General features: G+C 39.4%; 1 protein-coding gene across 2 annotated transcripts; it reads right to left on the bottom strand.

Moving 5' to 3' along the window:
- Nucleotides 1-980: 980 nt before the first annotated feature.
- Nucleotides 981-16,776, bottom strand: FAM177B (family with sequence similarity 177 member B). 2 transcript variants are annotated; one of them, XR_008624335.2, is made up of 6 exons: nt 16,356-16,776; nt 7,610-7,798; nt 7,248-7,314; nt 4,758-4,855; nt 4,147-4,399; nt 981-2,675 (listed from the first exon to the last, which is right to left on the bottom strand). XR_008624335.2 is itself a non-coding variant. In XM_034947447.2 (5 exons), exons 2-5 carry the CDS (start codon nt 7,781-7,783, stop codon nt 4,262-4,264), a joined length of 477 nt encoding a protein of 158 aa, XP_034803338.1. In that variant the 5' UTR covers nt 7,784-7,798; nt 16,356-16,776; the 3' UTR covers nt 3,316-4,261. The 2 variants fall into 2 exon arrangements, 1 of the variants encoding a protein (XP_034803338.1); XM_034947447.2 differs by lacking the exon at nt 981-2,675 and having other exon boundaries at nt 3,316-4,399.
- Nucleotides 16,777-17,432: the final 656 nt, after the last annotated feature.

Here is a 17,432-nt window from a genome sequence, read left to right on the forward strand (position 1 = left end):
CTGGTGAGGGCACACTTCTGGGATGCAGACTGCTGACTTCTCATCGTATCCTCACATGCTGAAAGAGAGCCAGTTAGCTCTCTGGCCATTTTTTTTTTTTTTTTTTTGAGACAGAGTCTTGCTCTGTCGCCCAGGCTGGAGTGCAGTGGTGTGATCTTGGCTTACTGCAAGCTCAGCCTCCTGGGTTCACGCCATTCTCCTGCCTCAGCCTCCCGAGTAGCTGGGACTACAGGCACCCGCCACCATGCCCGGCTAATTTTTTGTATTTTTAGTAGAGACGGGGTTTCACCGTATTAGCCAGGATGGTCTCAATCTCCTGACCTCATGATCTGCCCACCTCGCCCTCCCAAAGTGCTGAGATTACAGGCATGAGCCACCGCACCAGGCCATTCTGAGAGGGTACTAATCTCATTCATGAGGGCTGCACCCTCATGACCTAATTACCTCCCAAAAGCCCCACCTCCAAAATCATCACACTGGGATTAGGGTTTCAACATATGAATTTGTGGGGGAACATATTCAGTCTGCTGCACTGGCTGAGTGTCCTCATAACATGGCAGATGGCTTCCTTTAGAATGAATGATCCAAGAGAAAAGTAGTGAGAAAGATCAAGACAGAAGCCAAAGTATCTTTTATAACAATCTCTGGAATGGCATATCATTAATTCTGCCATATTCTCTTGGTTACATAAATCACCCTGGTGCAGTGTGAGAAGGAACTACACAAGGTATGAATAGCAGGAGGTAGAGATCGTTGAGGACCATCTGAGAGGCTGACCATACAAAGACTGAATGTCCTAATCATTTAGCTGTTGGGAATTCAAGGCTAACAGGAAAGTAGAGATTTCTGTCTTCTTTGTTAATAGTACCTAAAACAAACAAACAAACAAAAAAACTGGCACATAGTAGATGTCCAATTAATATTAAATAAATGAATTAATTTTAATATTAAAGAAACTGTGGACTTATCCTGCAGGAATAGGCTGATAAGATCTGGGTATTTGGTTCCATTTGTCTTCTTTATTATAGTTTGCTCAAGATTCAATTGATTTGCATATGGTCACTGACCATAAGAGAATCTTTTCTTTTAGTGAAAAAGAAAATTAAATTGAGAGTATAACATTTGCTAGATAAAAATCCACTTCTTCAATTCAAATATCACACTTTGTTTTGCCTAGTTCTTTTTTTTTTTTTTTTTTTGAGTTTAGGAGCAGAGGTTTAATGGGCAAAAGAAAGAGAAAGGAGAGCAGCCCTCTTTCTCTTGTGAGAGAGAGGGGTGTCTGAAAGGGAAAAGCCCACCTAGTTCCTTAGAATCATCAATAAGTGGATATTCAAGAAGTGAATAATTTTTTAGAAAATGGAAAAGTCAAAAACAGTCCATTCCTAGGGCTATTCTGAAGCAAAATAGTAAGTAAATCAGGTATAGATTGTTAGTATGATCAGACACCTAAGACTGAAGTAACCGATGCTTAACTGATAGACCTGGTCACTTCTGCAATATGATAAAACCTTCAGATTTACTTCACCTTGAAACTGGACTAACAGAACATGTCAGATGAAGACCTAAGACTGACTCTTCAGTGGGGACAAGCCGTTCAGAATCCATGAAACCGGGATTCTCATTCAATATTATAATAGTCAGGGTTCTCCAGTGAAACAGAACCAATAGCATAGATTTATAGAGACATAGGTAGATAGACAGATAATTGGATAGATAGATACAATGAGATTTATTATGAGGAACTGAATTTATTATGATTATGGTGGTTGAGAAGTCCCACAATCTGCCATTCACCAACTGGAGACCCAGGAAAGCCAGTGATGTAAATCAGTTTGAGTTCAAAGACCTAAGAATGAGAGAAGCCAAGGTAGTAAATCCCAGTCCATGGGCAGGAGAAGATGAAATGAGATGAGATATCCAAGCTCAAGCAATGAGGCAGAAAAAAGGAGCAAATTCTTCCTTCCTTGGACTTTTGTTTCATTCAAGCCCTCAGTGGATTGGATGGTGCTCATCCACATTGGGAAGGCAATCCATTTACTGAGTCCAACAATTCAAATGCTAATGTCATCCAGAAATATCCTCACAGATACACCCAGAAGTAATGTTTAATTTGGGCATCCTGTGGCCCAGTCAAGTTGACACATAGAATTAACCATCATAAATATTAATAATTGTAATTGATACTATGACTTAAGCACCTTATTAGAGCCACAGCTTTACGTGCTTTTCCTCCATTTTAACATGAAACAGTCATGGGATACCTACCTAGCTCACTGCAATTTCCTTTTCCTGAGAACCATCCTAACCCAGAAATAGGTCCCATAACCATGTTGCTACTACAAGGCTCCATCTCCCTGGCCACAATTAATTGAATTAGAGAGTGATACTTGACAGATTCTATCCCCACTATGCTTTGAAATGGGGACGAAAGACTAGTATATCAGTCACTTGAACAGAAGAATTATGAAGAGCTATAGAGTGGGCATCTTCCTCATGGGCAAGAAAGATGAGAGATGGACAGACAGTACCTGTTGGGTGCTTGCTTGTCACACTGTTCAGATCCTATTGAGACTAATCTCCCTTTGGTGTCCATTTGATAACTCAGTGTACTTTCCACAAAATTCTTTTTTGTTGCATAAAGCTGGTTCAAATTATATTTGCTTCCTGTCTCAAACCTGTTTTATAGATGAGAACATTGAGAAGTTGAGTAATTTGCACAGGGCTACTGGGTTACAAAGAGGCAGGAGAGCTGAGATTAAATCAATATCATATTGATCTTTGAGCCTACCATTTATCTCCTATGCCATTAGAAGAAAGTGTTTCCTTTTCTCAGCTATCTTAGGAGGCTCAGACACCCATAAAATTAATTATAGCCATGTGATTTTCTTTGGTGAATGAAACATACACAGAGGTGACATGATTCATTTTTAGTGGAGATATTGATTGCCACTGCTTAACTCTCCATGCTGTTCCTTTTCCAGCAACCCCGAGAGCACATCACAGTATGGAGGAAACATAAGATCAAAGAAGCATGCAACACTGAGCTATCACACGGAGAACACCTGTCTGGGAAGCCACCTAAACTGACAGTGGACTTCTCAAGAGAAAGAAAGAAACTTTCTTGTTTTAGGACACTGAGATTTTGGAGGTGTCTGTGCAGCATAATCTATCCTATCCTACTATATTCAACTCACAACTCCTTATGCTCCAGGCCTACTTCTGTCTTTGATTTCATATTAAATTAATTCCAACTTCCTCTTCTCTTAGAGCTATAATTTCAGTTATATATGGCTGCATAACAAACCACTCCAAAGCTTAAAACAACAATAAATTATTATTTCTCATAATTCTGTATAACAATAACAAGCAAAGTCAAGTCACCCATATTTTACAAAGTAGACTGGAGCTCAGAAATCTAGACATCTCAAATCACACAACTAGTAAATGGGAGAAGTGAAACTGGAACTCATGTCTTACTACTGCAGGCCCTGTGTTTTTCTTTTTTTTTTTTTGGTTTGTTTTTTGCTATTAATGTATCACAGTTACTTTGGCCAGCACACCCTGTGTTATCTAACAATGATTTCCATGTTCGATCTTTCCAGGTTTTGAAAATTTCTTGACAAATAAATAAGAAAATAATCCATTAAAATTTTTTTTTCTAGAGCTTATATTATTTATCAATTGTTTTAATTTGGAGGGATGTACCTAATTCTTAAAGATCTTGATAATGATCTTGTAACACAGTTATTAGCAATGTTTACTTATTGTAAAACAATCCCCAACTAAGCCAGGATGGTTGTTGGAAGTACACACTATATCAAACCCTGAAAGGGGATTTATTTAGACTTTGCGGTGCCCAAATTTTCTTCTGAGGAATAGAGCTTCTTTACTGTACCCTCGTCCCATGACAGAGGATTTCAGCCAAAAACTCCCAGTCCCAAAGTTCCTTAAGGCATTTATGCTACTGTGCAAATGTCAGTACTCATGGGACTTGTATCACAGGGGTGAAGTTGAGGTGGGGTGGCTTGAATATAGAAATTATTCTGAGAAAGTGTCCAAAATTACTCTCATTATTGCTTGTAATTCCTGGATGCTTGAGACTAAGTCACACGGAGATTAGGATCAGATCTGGCTCAGAAGTGCTACCTCTGGTGTTGTTGCCATGGTAATCAATGGCCAAGGAACAGATCCAGGGAAACTGCAGTCTTCGCTGCCATCATGAGCTAGGATCTGCCACCAGACCCTCCCTGGATGAGGTGCTTCACTGAGGAATGGCCTCTGTCGCATCCTGTTGTATGGTTCCATACTCTCGGACCCCAGCCTCCAAGTGACACTTTTCATTAGGAACCTCAGCTGCCTGGGCCTTTGATCCTCTCCTTTCACTTTTGTTGTCACTTTTCTGTTTTGGAGAGAAATAAGGAAATGTTTAACTGTACAAACAAAGACCTCTGAACTCCCCCTCTTGTATATAATGCCCATGTAAGAAGCTTCTACTTTAAGCAATCTGAGCCTTCTCACCCAACTACCTTCTTCTACAACACAGCTCATGACATCCTAACTTCGCAGGAGTGAGGCAAATGTGAAGAAGTGTCCCTGGGTGAACAGAACTAGAAAAATAAGTCAGTCTGACTATGGGAGCTTGGTGAAATTATAGTACATATGACCAGGTGGGAAAAATACTTCTCTATACTGGCCTAAATTTGGAGCAACCAATATTCCCATCTCAGGCCCCTTGTTTCCATCAGAGTGTCACATACCTTGTTTTGTATCCTATAGAACTCGTTTAACACATACTGATATTTGGGTTGAGTAAGACCGAAGAAGACAGCAAATCTTCCACCAAGGAATTCACATGCTAAAAGAAAGAACGAGCACTTGCGTAAACTGAATTACTAACTAAAGCTTCGCATCAGTTGAGATGCCCAGAGTTTAAACTACTCTGATAGTATAGTAATAGTGGTCTATTACTATACTTAACTTCAAGGCCGACAAAACATTTCAATTGCCTTGGCCTCTCAAAAATTCTAGGATTCAAAGGAAATTTGTCAAATCTTCTATCTTTATATGGGATTATATATAAACTATTTTTTCCAGATGTATATATCAGGAGAGATTTTCAATATACTTTAACAACAGGTATAGCATGGGTCCTGAGCAATCAGAACAGGTATTGTTCATTATCCCCATGCATACCGGCTAAACATCTGCTCCAAGTATATTTCAAATTAAACCCAAACTCAATCCAGTGTTACCAAGACCCACATCAGGAATTCTTCCATGCATCCAGACAGACTTCTCAGAAGTTGTTTAAGGCCTTCCTTTTCTGCCTTCAGTAGCAAGGTGGCCTGCAGGCTCAGCAATGGGATTGTTAGAGTCAGGGATAAAGGCATAGCATGAATAATGAGTGGTTTCCTAAAGAAGTCTCCTAGAAAAGTTTTCCTTTACAATTAGAGGATTTCCGACAGCCTTCTCTTACCCCTCAATTATAGGACTTTCTGATTCCTCTGACTCATTCTACCTCTTGGGATATTGCTCATATAGGGCATCAAGATGATGCTGTTTTTAAATATGTTTTATCTTTTCATTAATATGCTATCTCTTTGTCCTGTTTATTTGCTGCACTGCCTAGTACATGTGTAGAAGATAACTTTTTAAAAAAATATTAAAATAAATCTTAGGAAGCTTTCCTGTTTATGACCTACTAGAATTTTAAATTGAAAAAATTAATTACCTGTGTCATCTGAGTTCCAACTCCATTCAAACAAAATCTCTGTGTAGACAGACCACAGCACTGACTGCTAGCATCTTTATGCCTCCACTACAATCTTGAAGCCCCAGTCAGGAGCATTTTACCACTGCAGTTCTGTTTGGCACTCACAAGGAAGCTAGGCTCACCATACATCCTATCCCTGCAATCTTAAATCAAAACCCAACATGCAAATCATTCTTCTTCTCCATACTCTCAATCCCATATTGAGTTTTGCTTCTTTTACCTGACCTAATCTTCTCCAATTCCCTCCCTCTAAAACATATCTTTTCAAACCCTTTTGCCTTAACCGAAGTGTAGAGAGCTTTCTGGAAGACAGCATTTTTTTTTTTCTGTTAACTTATTGTGGTCAGGGTAGGGTTGGTATTCACGGGATTTTCAATGTAACTTCCAAATCACTAACCCTCTGCACTTGTGTAAAAGCACTTATTTCTTGAAGGTTCATACCATCTGCCTAAATCACCCCATCTTTACTTTTTACTGTAATCTAAAGATTCCCTGGTCACTTTCATGGTCCTCAAGCTAGCCTTAGCCAGCCACACTTTCATAGCTCTCTTAAGGGGTCTCCCCCACATGTCAGCATGCCCGAGTCTTCCAGGTCAGAGCCCCTATACACTTTCTACCCTGGCAATTGTGACAACAAATTATAATTACGAGCATGTTTGCTGGTCTATACGACTCACTGAATATTGAGTCCCTTGAAAGCAGAGACTTGTCATTCATCTTTGTGTCCCAGGGTCCAGCACAGTGCTGAGCATATAGTAGACACTTACTAATGTTTTTTAAATGAATGAATGAAGATCAATTTCTAAGAGCTATTAATACAATTTCTATTTTCTCAGACTCTTAAAGTAGTTTGCCTTCCTATCATATTCACAAGATGTGCAAGTTAGAAGGAAATGAGTAATTAGATGTTGTCAACTATGTCTTAAAAAAATTGGTGAAAGTCAAGCAAAATAAGATTTAGTATTTTAGTTGTTATAAGTATTCACTTAGCCCATTCATTATGCCCCCAGGAGGGATCGATAAAGTTCATGTTTATAATAAAGCAGTTATGATGAGGGAAGTTAGAAACTTAGAACTGTGTCATACAACAATCATTGTTTTTTTAACTTGGAAGTTTATTCAGAAGAAGAGTCAACTCAGGGAGGACTGATTATTGCCCTCAAATATTGCCCTCTGTCCTATGAAAGAGGCATCTATAGCAGTTTTGTATGGTTCTAAGAAAGATAAGTAGGAACTTTAGAAGTAGATAAAATTTGGGCCGAGATAAGAATTTCCTGATGAGAGTTGGTAAAAGATGAAGGGTCTGCCTGAGGATGCGAAGTTCTGTGCCTTTGGGAATGAAAGCTTAGCCCAGATCTCACTTATTCAGGATGCGATGGAATGGCTTACACAATTGGAAGTCCCACATACTCTGAGGGCCTATCGATATATATATTTGTTTAGGATAGAAAAAAATAACCTTAGCAGTACTTACTAGAAAATGAGGTGCTTGCTATTCGTCCTGCCCAAAATCGTAGGTAGGGCCCCCAGGAAAGTTTAGACTGAAAAAAGGAGAAATTGAGATAGAGTAGTTAATAAGAGGAATGGTGACTGCAGATTTGTTTTAATGTAGAGATTTCAAAATGCTCTATATAATATGTTCCATTTTCTCTCTCACAGATGAAGAGACCAAGATGATTAAAATTGTAAGTTGCCTATGCATGGATTTAGAAAGCAAAAAAGGAGACCAAGGACTTAGCTTAAAGCTATTCTTTCTATAAACCTTGTCTGGCTCAATCTCGTGTTCATTCACCGCCTCCCCCACCACGTTCCCTAATATTGATATACTAAGCTTACAGGGTCAAGTGTTGAATTTGTGCTCTGCTCCTCTTTTTCCTCTTCCTCCTCCTCCTCTGTGCTATATTCTTCCATGATGTCTCCGTCAACAAAATGGATAATCCTTTTAGGAGTAGTCTTTTTGGAAGGTACACTCTTCTCTAGGTCTAATTGCTGGAAACCGTCAATCTCCATAATGAAACAAAACAACTAGAAAATTAAAAACAGGGCACCTTAGGGCAAGTTACCCAGAGCTGAGAGTTATCTAGTTATTTTCAATGGATAGTAAAGACAGAGAATTCAGAGGTAATCACACCTGTGACCTCATCGATTCTTCAAATCCAAAAAAGGACTGTTCTATTCTGTACCAAAATGGAAGAGATTTGATAAATAGCGAAAACGTGAACTTTCAGTCTTCAAACAAAAGTGTCAACAGGGTTTTCTTACCTTTTGTTAACGTTAAAACACACAATTGCTAGTAGGAAGGGGTCACTATCCTGCAGACGTTTCTCAATTATTTCAATAAATATTGAGAAGCAATGTAGGAAATGGTTAAGAGTACAGACTTCACACAGACAGGAGAAAACATGTGCAAAGTATATATTTGGTAAAGGACTTATTTTCAGAACATGTAAAGAGCGATTACAATTCAATAGGTAAAAGGCAAATAACTCAATTAAAATATGGGCAAAATATTTGAGTAGAGATTTTACCAAAGATATACAGATGACGAATGTCATTAGTCATTTGGGAAATGCAAATTAAAATCATAATGAGATATCATAACATACCCACTGTAATGGCTAATTTTCTTTCTTTTTTTTGAAACAGACTTTTTTGCTCTTGTTGCCCAGGCTGGAGTGCAATGGCGTGATCTCGGCTCACTGCAACCTCTGCCTCCTGGGTTCAAGTGATTCTCTTGCCTCTGCCTCCTGAGTAGCTGGGATTACAGGCACCGCCTGGATAATTTTTTGTATTTTTAGTAGAGACAGGGTTTCACCATGTTGGTCAGGTTGGTCTCAAACTCCTGATGTCGAGTAATCCACCCACCTTGGCCTTCCAAAGTGCTGGGATTATAGGCATGAGCCACTGTGCCCAGCCTAAAATTTTTTGGGGGGGCTGCAGAGACAGAGTCTTGCTCTGTCACCCAGGCTGGAGTGCAGTGGTGCAATCATGGCTCACTGCAGCCCTTACCTCCCAGGCTTAAGCAATCTTCCTGCCTCAACCACCTGAGTAGCTGGCACCACAGGTGCATGCCACCAAGCCTGGCTAATTAAAAAAAATTTTTTTTTATAGAGATGGGGTCTCACTATGTTACCTAGGCTGGTCTCGAACTCCTGAGCTCAAAAGATCCTCCCACCTTGGCCTCCCAAAGTGCTGAGATTACAGATGTGAGCCACTATGCCTGGTCTCTTAAAAGTTAAACATAAAATCTTGTAATTTCACACCTAGATGTTTATCCAAGAGAAATGAAAGCGTATGTCTCCCTAAAGATTTGTATGGGAATATTCGTAGCAGTTTTATTTGTGAACACTCCAAACTGGAGTCAACTCAATGTCCATCCACTGACGATGGATAAACAAAATGTGGTCCATATATTTAATAGAATACTCCTCAGCAATTAAAAGTAATAAACAATGAATATTTGCAACACTGTGACTCTCAAATGTATTATGCTAAGCAAAAGAAGCCAGACACTGCATCGTATATAATTCCATTTATGTAGAAATTTAGAAAAGGCAAAATTATAGTAGAAAACAGATCACTGTTTGCTAGAGGAGAGTGGGTAGGGGTTAAGATTAACTATAAAGTGACAAAGGGAGCTTTTTGGGGTGATGGAAGTGTTCTAATAGATATCATGATCATAATGTCGGTTACTTGACTGTATAATTTGTCAAAATGAATCAAATTCTACACTTAAAATTAGTTCATTTTATTGTATTTAAGGTATATCTTAATAAAGCTGGAAAGCTTTGGAGATAGACTTCCTGGATTTAAAATCCTATTATTTAATATCCCAGTGTCTTGGTTTTCTCATTTATAAAATAATAGTATGAAATGATATAGTGCCAACCTTATAAAATTGTTATGAAGAGTAAATGAGTAAAGACACATAAAGAAGTTAGAACAATTCTTAGCAAATGGTAAGTGTTTAATAAAAGCTGGCTATTATTAAGTACCTATAATTTACTTAGCAGTGTATATGTCAGGCAGTATTCCAATGTTGTAAGGATACGTACACATGTATTTTTGCCTTTTTTTTTTTTTTTTTTTTTGAGACGGAGTTTCACTCTTGTTACCCAGGCTGAAGTGCAACGGCACGATCTCGGCTCACTGCAACCTCTGTCTCCCAGATTCAAGCGATTCTCCTGCCTCAGCCTCCTGAATAGCTGGGACTACAGGCACCCACCACCACCCCCAGCTAACTTTTTGTATTTTTACTAGAGACGGGGTTTCACCATGTTGGCCAGGCTGATCTCGAACTCCTTATCTCAGGTGATCCACCCGCCTCGGCCTCCCAAAGTGCTGGGATTACAGGCGTGAGCCACCATGCCCGGCCTCATATTGTTTTAATTAATATTTAAGATACTTTAAAATTATATCAACAAATATGGCTGAACTGATGTAGAATAATTCTTCCTATTCCAGACACACAGAAATGCTGGATGAAATTAAATGAAAACATTAAATCATAAGTACACTAACGAAGCAGAAAAAAGAGAGAGACCTAGGGATAGAGATGAGAGAGAGAGGGGCAGGGGGTTGAAAGCAAGTCAGCCAGCCTAGATGTCAGAATAAGAGAAAGAACAAAACTATAAGTATGAGCTGAAGCCGAGATGGTTGCTGGGGGGTTCAGAACCAGATATAGGCCTTGGAGCTGGAGTTTTATTACCAACAGAGAGAAGAGAGTCCAAATCTCAGATCCCATGAGTGTGGAGAGCTGAAATGAAGCCACCTGCATAAAACTAAGGTAATAAAATACTATCTTATCTATAAAATATGGACAGGAAAATCTACCCCCAGCTTGCAAAAGTAGCAAAGTAATTTGCTATCTCCTAGCAACAAGGGTAGAAATAGTCACCTAAAAAATATTGGAAACCCCCGCCAGTACCACATGCTGGTGTATGGCCCAAATTCATAGTCCTCATATGCTGTGAAGACCTAAGATGAAGCTGAGTGAAATAAAGGCAGTGTAATCCACTGAACTCTGTCAGACGCCAAGTACAAAGTCACCTTGGAGGAATAATTCAACAAGACAGGGTATACTGAATCTCCACTAAAAATAATTCATGGCCGGGCGTGGTGGCTCACGCCTGTAATCCCAGAACTTTGGGAGGGCAAGGCGGGTGGATCGCATGAGGTCAGGAGTTCCAGACCAGCCTGGCCAACATGGTGAAACCCTGTCTCCACAAAAAAAAAAAAAACACAAAAATTAGCCAGGCATGGTGTCAAGAGCCTATAATTCCAGCTACTTGGGAAGCTGAGGCACTAGAATTGTTTGATCCCAGGAGGTGGAGGTTGCAGTGAGCCGAGATCATGCCATTGCACTCCAGCCTGGGCGGTAGAGTGAGACACTGTCTCAAAAAACAAAAACAAAACCAACAAATGCCTGCTGAGGATGTGCTTATTGTAAAAACTTACAAACTACATGAAGAAATTAGCCATCTGGAGGAAGGTTCAGCTGATGAGAAAACTGGGAGAGTCCTCACCTGAGAATTAGGAATGATAGGACAACAGGAAACATTAAAATTAGTGTGCTTAACATTAGGTTGGTGCAAAAGGAATTCCATTTTTTGCCATTAAAAGTCATGGAAAAACCACAATTACTTTTGCACCAACCTAATATATTCAAAAAGATAAAAGAAGCAAAATACAATATCCCTAAAGAAGACTGACTTGGAAAAGAACAAATTGCAGAAAAAAAAATATCGTCGCATAGTTGTAGGTTGGATATTGATTAAGCATACGAGGAAATCTGAGAAAAGCTCTCACAATATAGTATAATTTTTTTTCTTTTGATGGTTGACAGATTCTTTTATTAACAGTCAAAAACTTCACACAATTGGAAAATAAATGTTTCTTCAATGAATAATCAAACAAAAATTATCCAGGACCTTATAGGTTTTTCAGTATGTACCAGGCTTGATGCACATCTTAGAAGACAGGACATTATCTTGCTGGGATCATTAGGGTATGACTGAAAATGAGAAACAGTAATTTTTAAAACATTTACCTAATAATAGCTTTCCCAAACAGTAGTTCCCCTGAAATTAAAATAGGAAATACAATTTATGTTTATGTGTGGTTTTAGATATGACTCAATGTACATCAATTTTAACTTTATGGTTTGGTATTACTTTTTAAAAGGCGGTCAATAGAAATTCAAATCTCACTTTAAGACCGTGAATTTCAAGTTGCAATGAAGTGTACAATAAAGTTGTAATTTCTCAACATCAAAGTTTAATTATTACGAAATAGTTCAAGCAACAGACAATACAGTATAATTTATGTTGGAGTGTGGGGTGAGAAAAAAAGAGATATATATTTAATATGAAAGAAAAGTTAGGTGATATAAAGGATAGATGAGAAAGTTCAGTACGTCTAATAGTAGTTTCAGAAGTGAATACAGGCCGGGCGCTGTGGCTCACACCTATAATCCTAGCAGTTACAGAGGCTGAGGTGAGAGGCTGACTTGAGGCCATGAGTTTTAAACCAGCCTGGGGAACATTGTGAGACCTTGTCTCTATGAAAGAAGAAAAGAAAGAAAGAAGGAAGGAAGGAAGGAAGGAAGGAAGGAAGGAAAGAAAGAAAGAAAGAAAGAAAGAAAGAAAGAAAGAAAGAAAGAAAGAAAGAAAAGAAAGAAAGAAAGAAAGAGGGAGGGAGGGAAGGAAGGAAAGAGAAAGAAAGAAAGAAAGGAGGGAGGGAGGGAGGGAAGGAAGGAAAGAGAAAGAAAGAAAGGAGGGAGGGAAGGAAGGAAGGAAGAAAGAAAGAAGAAAGGAAGGAAGGAAAAAAGAAAGAAAGAAAAAGAAAGAAAGAAAGGAGGGAGGGAGGGAAGGAAGGAAGGAAAAGAGAGAGTTGAGCAAGGTGGTGCATGCCTGTTGTTCCAGCTACTTGGGAGACTGAGGTGACAGACTTGCTTGAGTCTGGGAGTTTGAGGTGAGGCTGCAATGAGCAGCGATTGTGCCACTGCACTCTAGCCTGGGCGACAGAGAAGATGCCATCTCAAAAAAAAAAAAAATTAGAGAATTCAATATCCAGCTAAACAATAAGTGGGAGTAATGTAATGATATATTCAGACCTACAAAAACTGAGCATTAACCATTCCTGCATCTTTACTGAAAGATTAATAATAGGAAATTCTATGTCAAGAAGAAGAAAACTAAACCCAGAGGTAAGAAAAAGTAAGATGTCCCAGGCATGGTGGCTCATGCCTATAATCCCAGCACTTTGGGAGGGCAAGGCTGGTGGATCACTTGAGGCCAGGAGTTCAATATCATCCTGGCCAACATGGCGAAAACCCGTCTATACTAAAAAAAATACAAAAAAATTAGCCGGACTTGGTGGCATGTGCCTGTAGTCGCAGCTACTCAGAAGTCCGAGGTGGGAAGATCGCTTGAACCCAGGAGGTGGAGGTTGCAGTGAGTTGAGATTGCACCACTGCCCTCCAGCCTGGGTGACAGATTAAGACTGTCTCAAAAAAAAAAAAAAAAAAAAAAAAAGAAAACAAAAAGTAAGATGCAATAAATATAAGTAAAAACATTAGTAAACAGGATAACAAACCCGGGCGCGGTGGCTCACACCTGTAATCCCTGCACTTTGGGAGACTGAGACGGGCAGATCGCGAGATCAGGAGATCAAGACCATCCTGGCTAACACGGTGAAACCCCGTCCTTACTAAATATACAAAAAATTAGCTGGGCATGGTGGTGGGCGCCTGTAGTCCCAGCTACTCGGGAGGCTGAGGCGGGAGAATGGCGTGAACCCGGGAGGCCGAGCTTGCAGTGAGCTGAGATCGTGCCACTGCACTCCAGCCTGGGTGACAGAGTGAGACTCCGTCTCAAGAAACAAAACAAAACAAAAAAAAAACCAAAAACACTATTTTGGTGGGGACAGTATAAAGACAAAACAGTATTAAGTATTAGATAATAACAAAAAATATGAGCTGACAGAATTCTAAGTATTGTTTTGGGATAGGCTGGATAAGATACGTTGTGAAGTATGCATATTAACAATTGAAAGGTAACTAGACAAATAATGGAATTAGAATGTATAGCTTCAAAACCAGCAGAAGAAAATAAAAAAGAAAAGAAACACTGTGAAAGAAGGCAAGAGAGAGGAAACAGTAAGGAAAAATCATGATCAAAAGAAACACTAAACAAAATATTAGCATTAATTCCAAGTTAAGTCAATAATCATAATAAATGCAAATGGACTGTCAGTCATCCATTAAAATGAAGACTAGAAGATCGAATTTAAAAAATATTTTATGGGCAATGCAAACATGATTGAATATACACACATATATATTCATATATGCATATGCTTATATATATAAAAATAAATCACCAAATCTTATTGCTACAATGCTGAGTTTAATGCCTTTGTCAAAGGTCAGAGTTGCAAAAGATCTGCCAAAGGTTACATTTGACATCCACAGCAAGGTGATGTGGTATCTGCCCTGTTTGGGGACCTCTGAATGGTACACATGGTTTCCCCTGACTTAGTAATGGTGTATCACAGAAAAGCCTCAGTAAGAAGTAGGAAGAGGTATTATCATTTAGTTTCTGATGCTAAATAGCAGCAAAAAATACCCATTTTAATTTGGTATGTAAGACCAACAATATGTTAAGCATAATACTCTTGCACAAATAAATACTATCAGTGCCATAGGAAACAAAACACATTCTGCAACAACAAGCAAAATAAAACATTTTCAAAAAGAAACTTACATAATTCCTCTGTATTTTTCTTTCATTAATTAGTGATGTTTGGTGTTGAAAGTAGTACAAATTTTGATGTTAGAAATTGTTCAATAGATGATACATTTAAGAGTTAAGGGTTCTGTAGGCTGAGGCCATACAGTGCACTTGGATATGCTGACGTGGAAGTGTTCTTTTGTGTGTCTTACAGGGTGGAACATGTTTGAGTTGTGGGAAGGTCTATATTTATACATCCAATATTAGCTAAGCCCAGTGGCTCTCAAAATTATTTTGTTATGAGAATCATCTGGGGGTCTTTTAAATAATTTCAAAGACAGGCCACACCTAAGACCACTTAAATCACAATCTCTGTGGGTAGAACTCAGGCACTAGTATATTTTGAAGCTGCCCAGGTCATCCCAATGTTCAGGCAAGTTTGGGGACCAGTGCCCTAAAGAGAGTGAGAAAAGAGGAAACTTTGAAACTGAAACAGAGACTTGTGATTTAGGGATTTGGTGTATTGCAGAAAGCTTAAACATCAGGCTAGTTGTAAGACATCTTGTCTATTTTTTTTCCAAGAGGCTTTCTTGCTTTCTACTTTCTAAACACTTCTTCACACTGCCCCAAGCTAAAAAGCTTAAATATCAAAAGTTTAAAAATAAGGCCTAATAGTCTCATTATAGTCAATTTACTCCTCTTAAGACTGTCCAAATTCATACATTTCCAAACCAAATGAAACATACGCACACTCTCATCCCCTGTACACCTGGCTTGCCTCTATTATCTTACAGACTGATGATATCTGTTGGCTCTCTGAAGAAAATACCAGTCTTCGTTCTTTATGATTATGGTGTTGTGCATTAATAGCCATACACATCTTTAAGTTCAGAGGGCTCTTTGGGAGGTTGGAGGGGAGTGGAGAGAGACCGTGAATGAGCACAAGAGTGAGCACTAGCTAGCTCACAGTTGGTTTACTGAATGTTTTTCTGCCACCTAATGGGCATTTTAGAATATGCTATGCAAAATTCATCTTTGTAATCGGTACATGTCACACAGAGGGGTCTCAATAGTGAACAGTTTGGAATCAACTTATTTACAAAAACCTTGGGAACATTGCCAGCTTCACACCTAGATGTGGGTATTTTGTAAGTGATCTTCTTTTGGCTTTGGTTTAATTTTTTTTTTCTTTTTTTTGAGACACGGTCTTGCTTTTGCCCAGGCTGGAGTGGTGCAGTGGTGCAACCTCGACCTCCCACAGGCATGTGTCACACGCCCAGCCTTTTTTTTTTTTTTTTTTTTTTTTTGCTGTTTTTGTAGAGACGGAGTCTCCCTATATTGCCCAGGCTGGTCTTGAACTTCTGGACTCAAGCGATCCTCCTGCCTCAGCCTCCCAAAGTGCTGGGATTACAGGCATGAGCCACTGCGCCCGGCTCAGTTTAATTCTTGGGAGCACCTCTACCTTTTGTTTCTTAAAAACCCCAAATACAGACTATGAAGGATAGTTCCTAAGTATATAATGTAATTAACAGGCCATATAATCTCTCTGACCTTTTAAATATTGTATTACCCCAGGGCTCAGTGATTGGACCTCTTCTCTTTCCTATCTGCTTTCTTGATGATCTCCTTTGGCCCTGTGGCTTTCAATACTATCCACACACAGATGATTGTAACATTTATATTCTCCAGGTCAGACTTTTTCCCTGAGTCTCACAGATCCAACTACCTGCTTGACATCTCTTCTTTGTTGTCTAATGGACATCTCAATCCTAATTTGTCTAAATCTTTGCTCATGCTTTCAGTGCAACTCTCCCTCCATCCCCCCAACACACACATACTCACACATTTACCTCTACTCTTCTGGCAGCCTTCTCATCTCAATAAATGGCAACTCTGTTCTTCCAGTTGCTCAGGCCAACAACACTAAAGTCATCCTTGGTTCTTCTTTAATCACACCTCACATCAAATCTGCCAGGAAATTGTCTTGGATATTTCTGGAATCATACTTTTCATTACTCCACTGCTACCACCCTGGTCTATCATCTCTCACCCTTGCCGTCGTCTCTCACCTATATTATTGCAGCAGCCTCCTAATTGGCCCCCTCCAGTCTACGCTCGAAAAGGGGCCAGAATTGTTAAATCCGAAGTGAGACCATGTCATGTCTTTGCTTAAAACTCTCCAGTGGGTTCCCGTCTCACCTAGAGTAAAAGCCAAACTCCTCACAATGGCCTACAAGGCTGTATACCTAACCCCTACGAGCTTTCTGACGCCATCTTGTACTACTCTCCCACCACTGACATCACTCTAACCCCACGGACCTTCTTCCTGCAATTCCCTGACCACACAGGTCCGCCCTCTCTCTCTGCAGAGAGCTCTGTGCTGGCTGCTCTGTTAGTCTTTCTTTCCTTAGACTGTTTCCTTGCTCATTTCCAGTCTTTAACTCAAATGGAGACTACACTGAGCTCTGCTTTCAAGGCAACCTCCCATTGCCTTCACCACCACCCTCTGCATCTTACCTCCTGTTTCATTTTTTCTCCTTAGCACTTACCAACACTGAACACTCCATATTCCACCTGTCTCTGTCTTCCCTTTCCTCCCTGTCCCGCCCCTTGGCAGAGGGGGAGGGTTTTACCTGTTATGTTCACTGCTGTATCTTCTGCCCCTACGATGCCTTACACGTAGCTGGAACTCAGTATTTGTTTAACAAATGAATCATACATTTAGTTAAGGTTAATGGGTGGGAGGAGTTATATAACAGATTGGAAAAATAAGAACAGACTTGTAACTGTCTTTATTTCCTGCTTTAGAAATTACTATCTTCATTTAATATTTTTCTGATTACATCTATCTACTAATCATTTCAATTAGCTCCTTCACTGAAACACAGCATTGTAATCTGTACCAAGAAAATAACACACTAGTTCTA

The sequence above is a fragment of the Pan paniscus genome, chromosome 1 (genome assembly GCF_029289425.2).
Source record: "Pan paniscus chromosome 1, NHGRI_mPanPan1-v2.0_pri, whole genome shotgun sequence".
Lineage (NCBI taxonomy): Eukaryota > Metazoa > Chordata > Mammalia > Primates > Hominidae > Pan > Pan paniscus.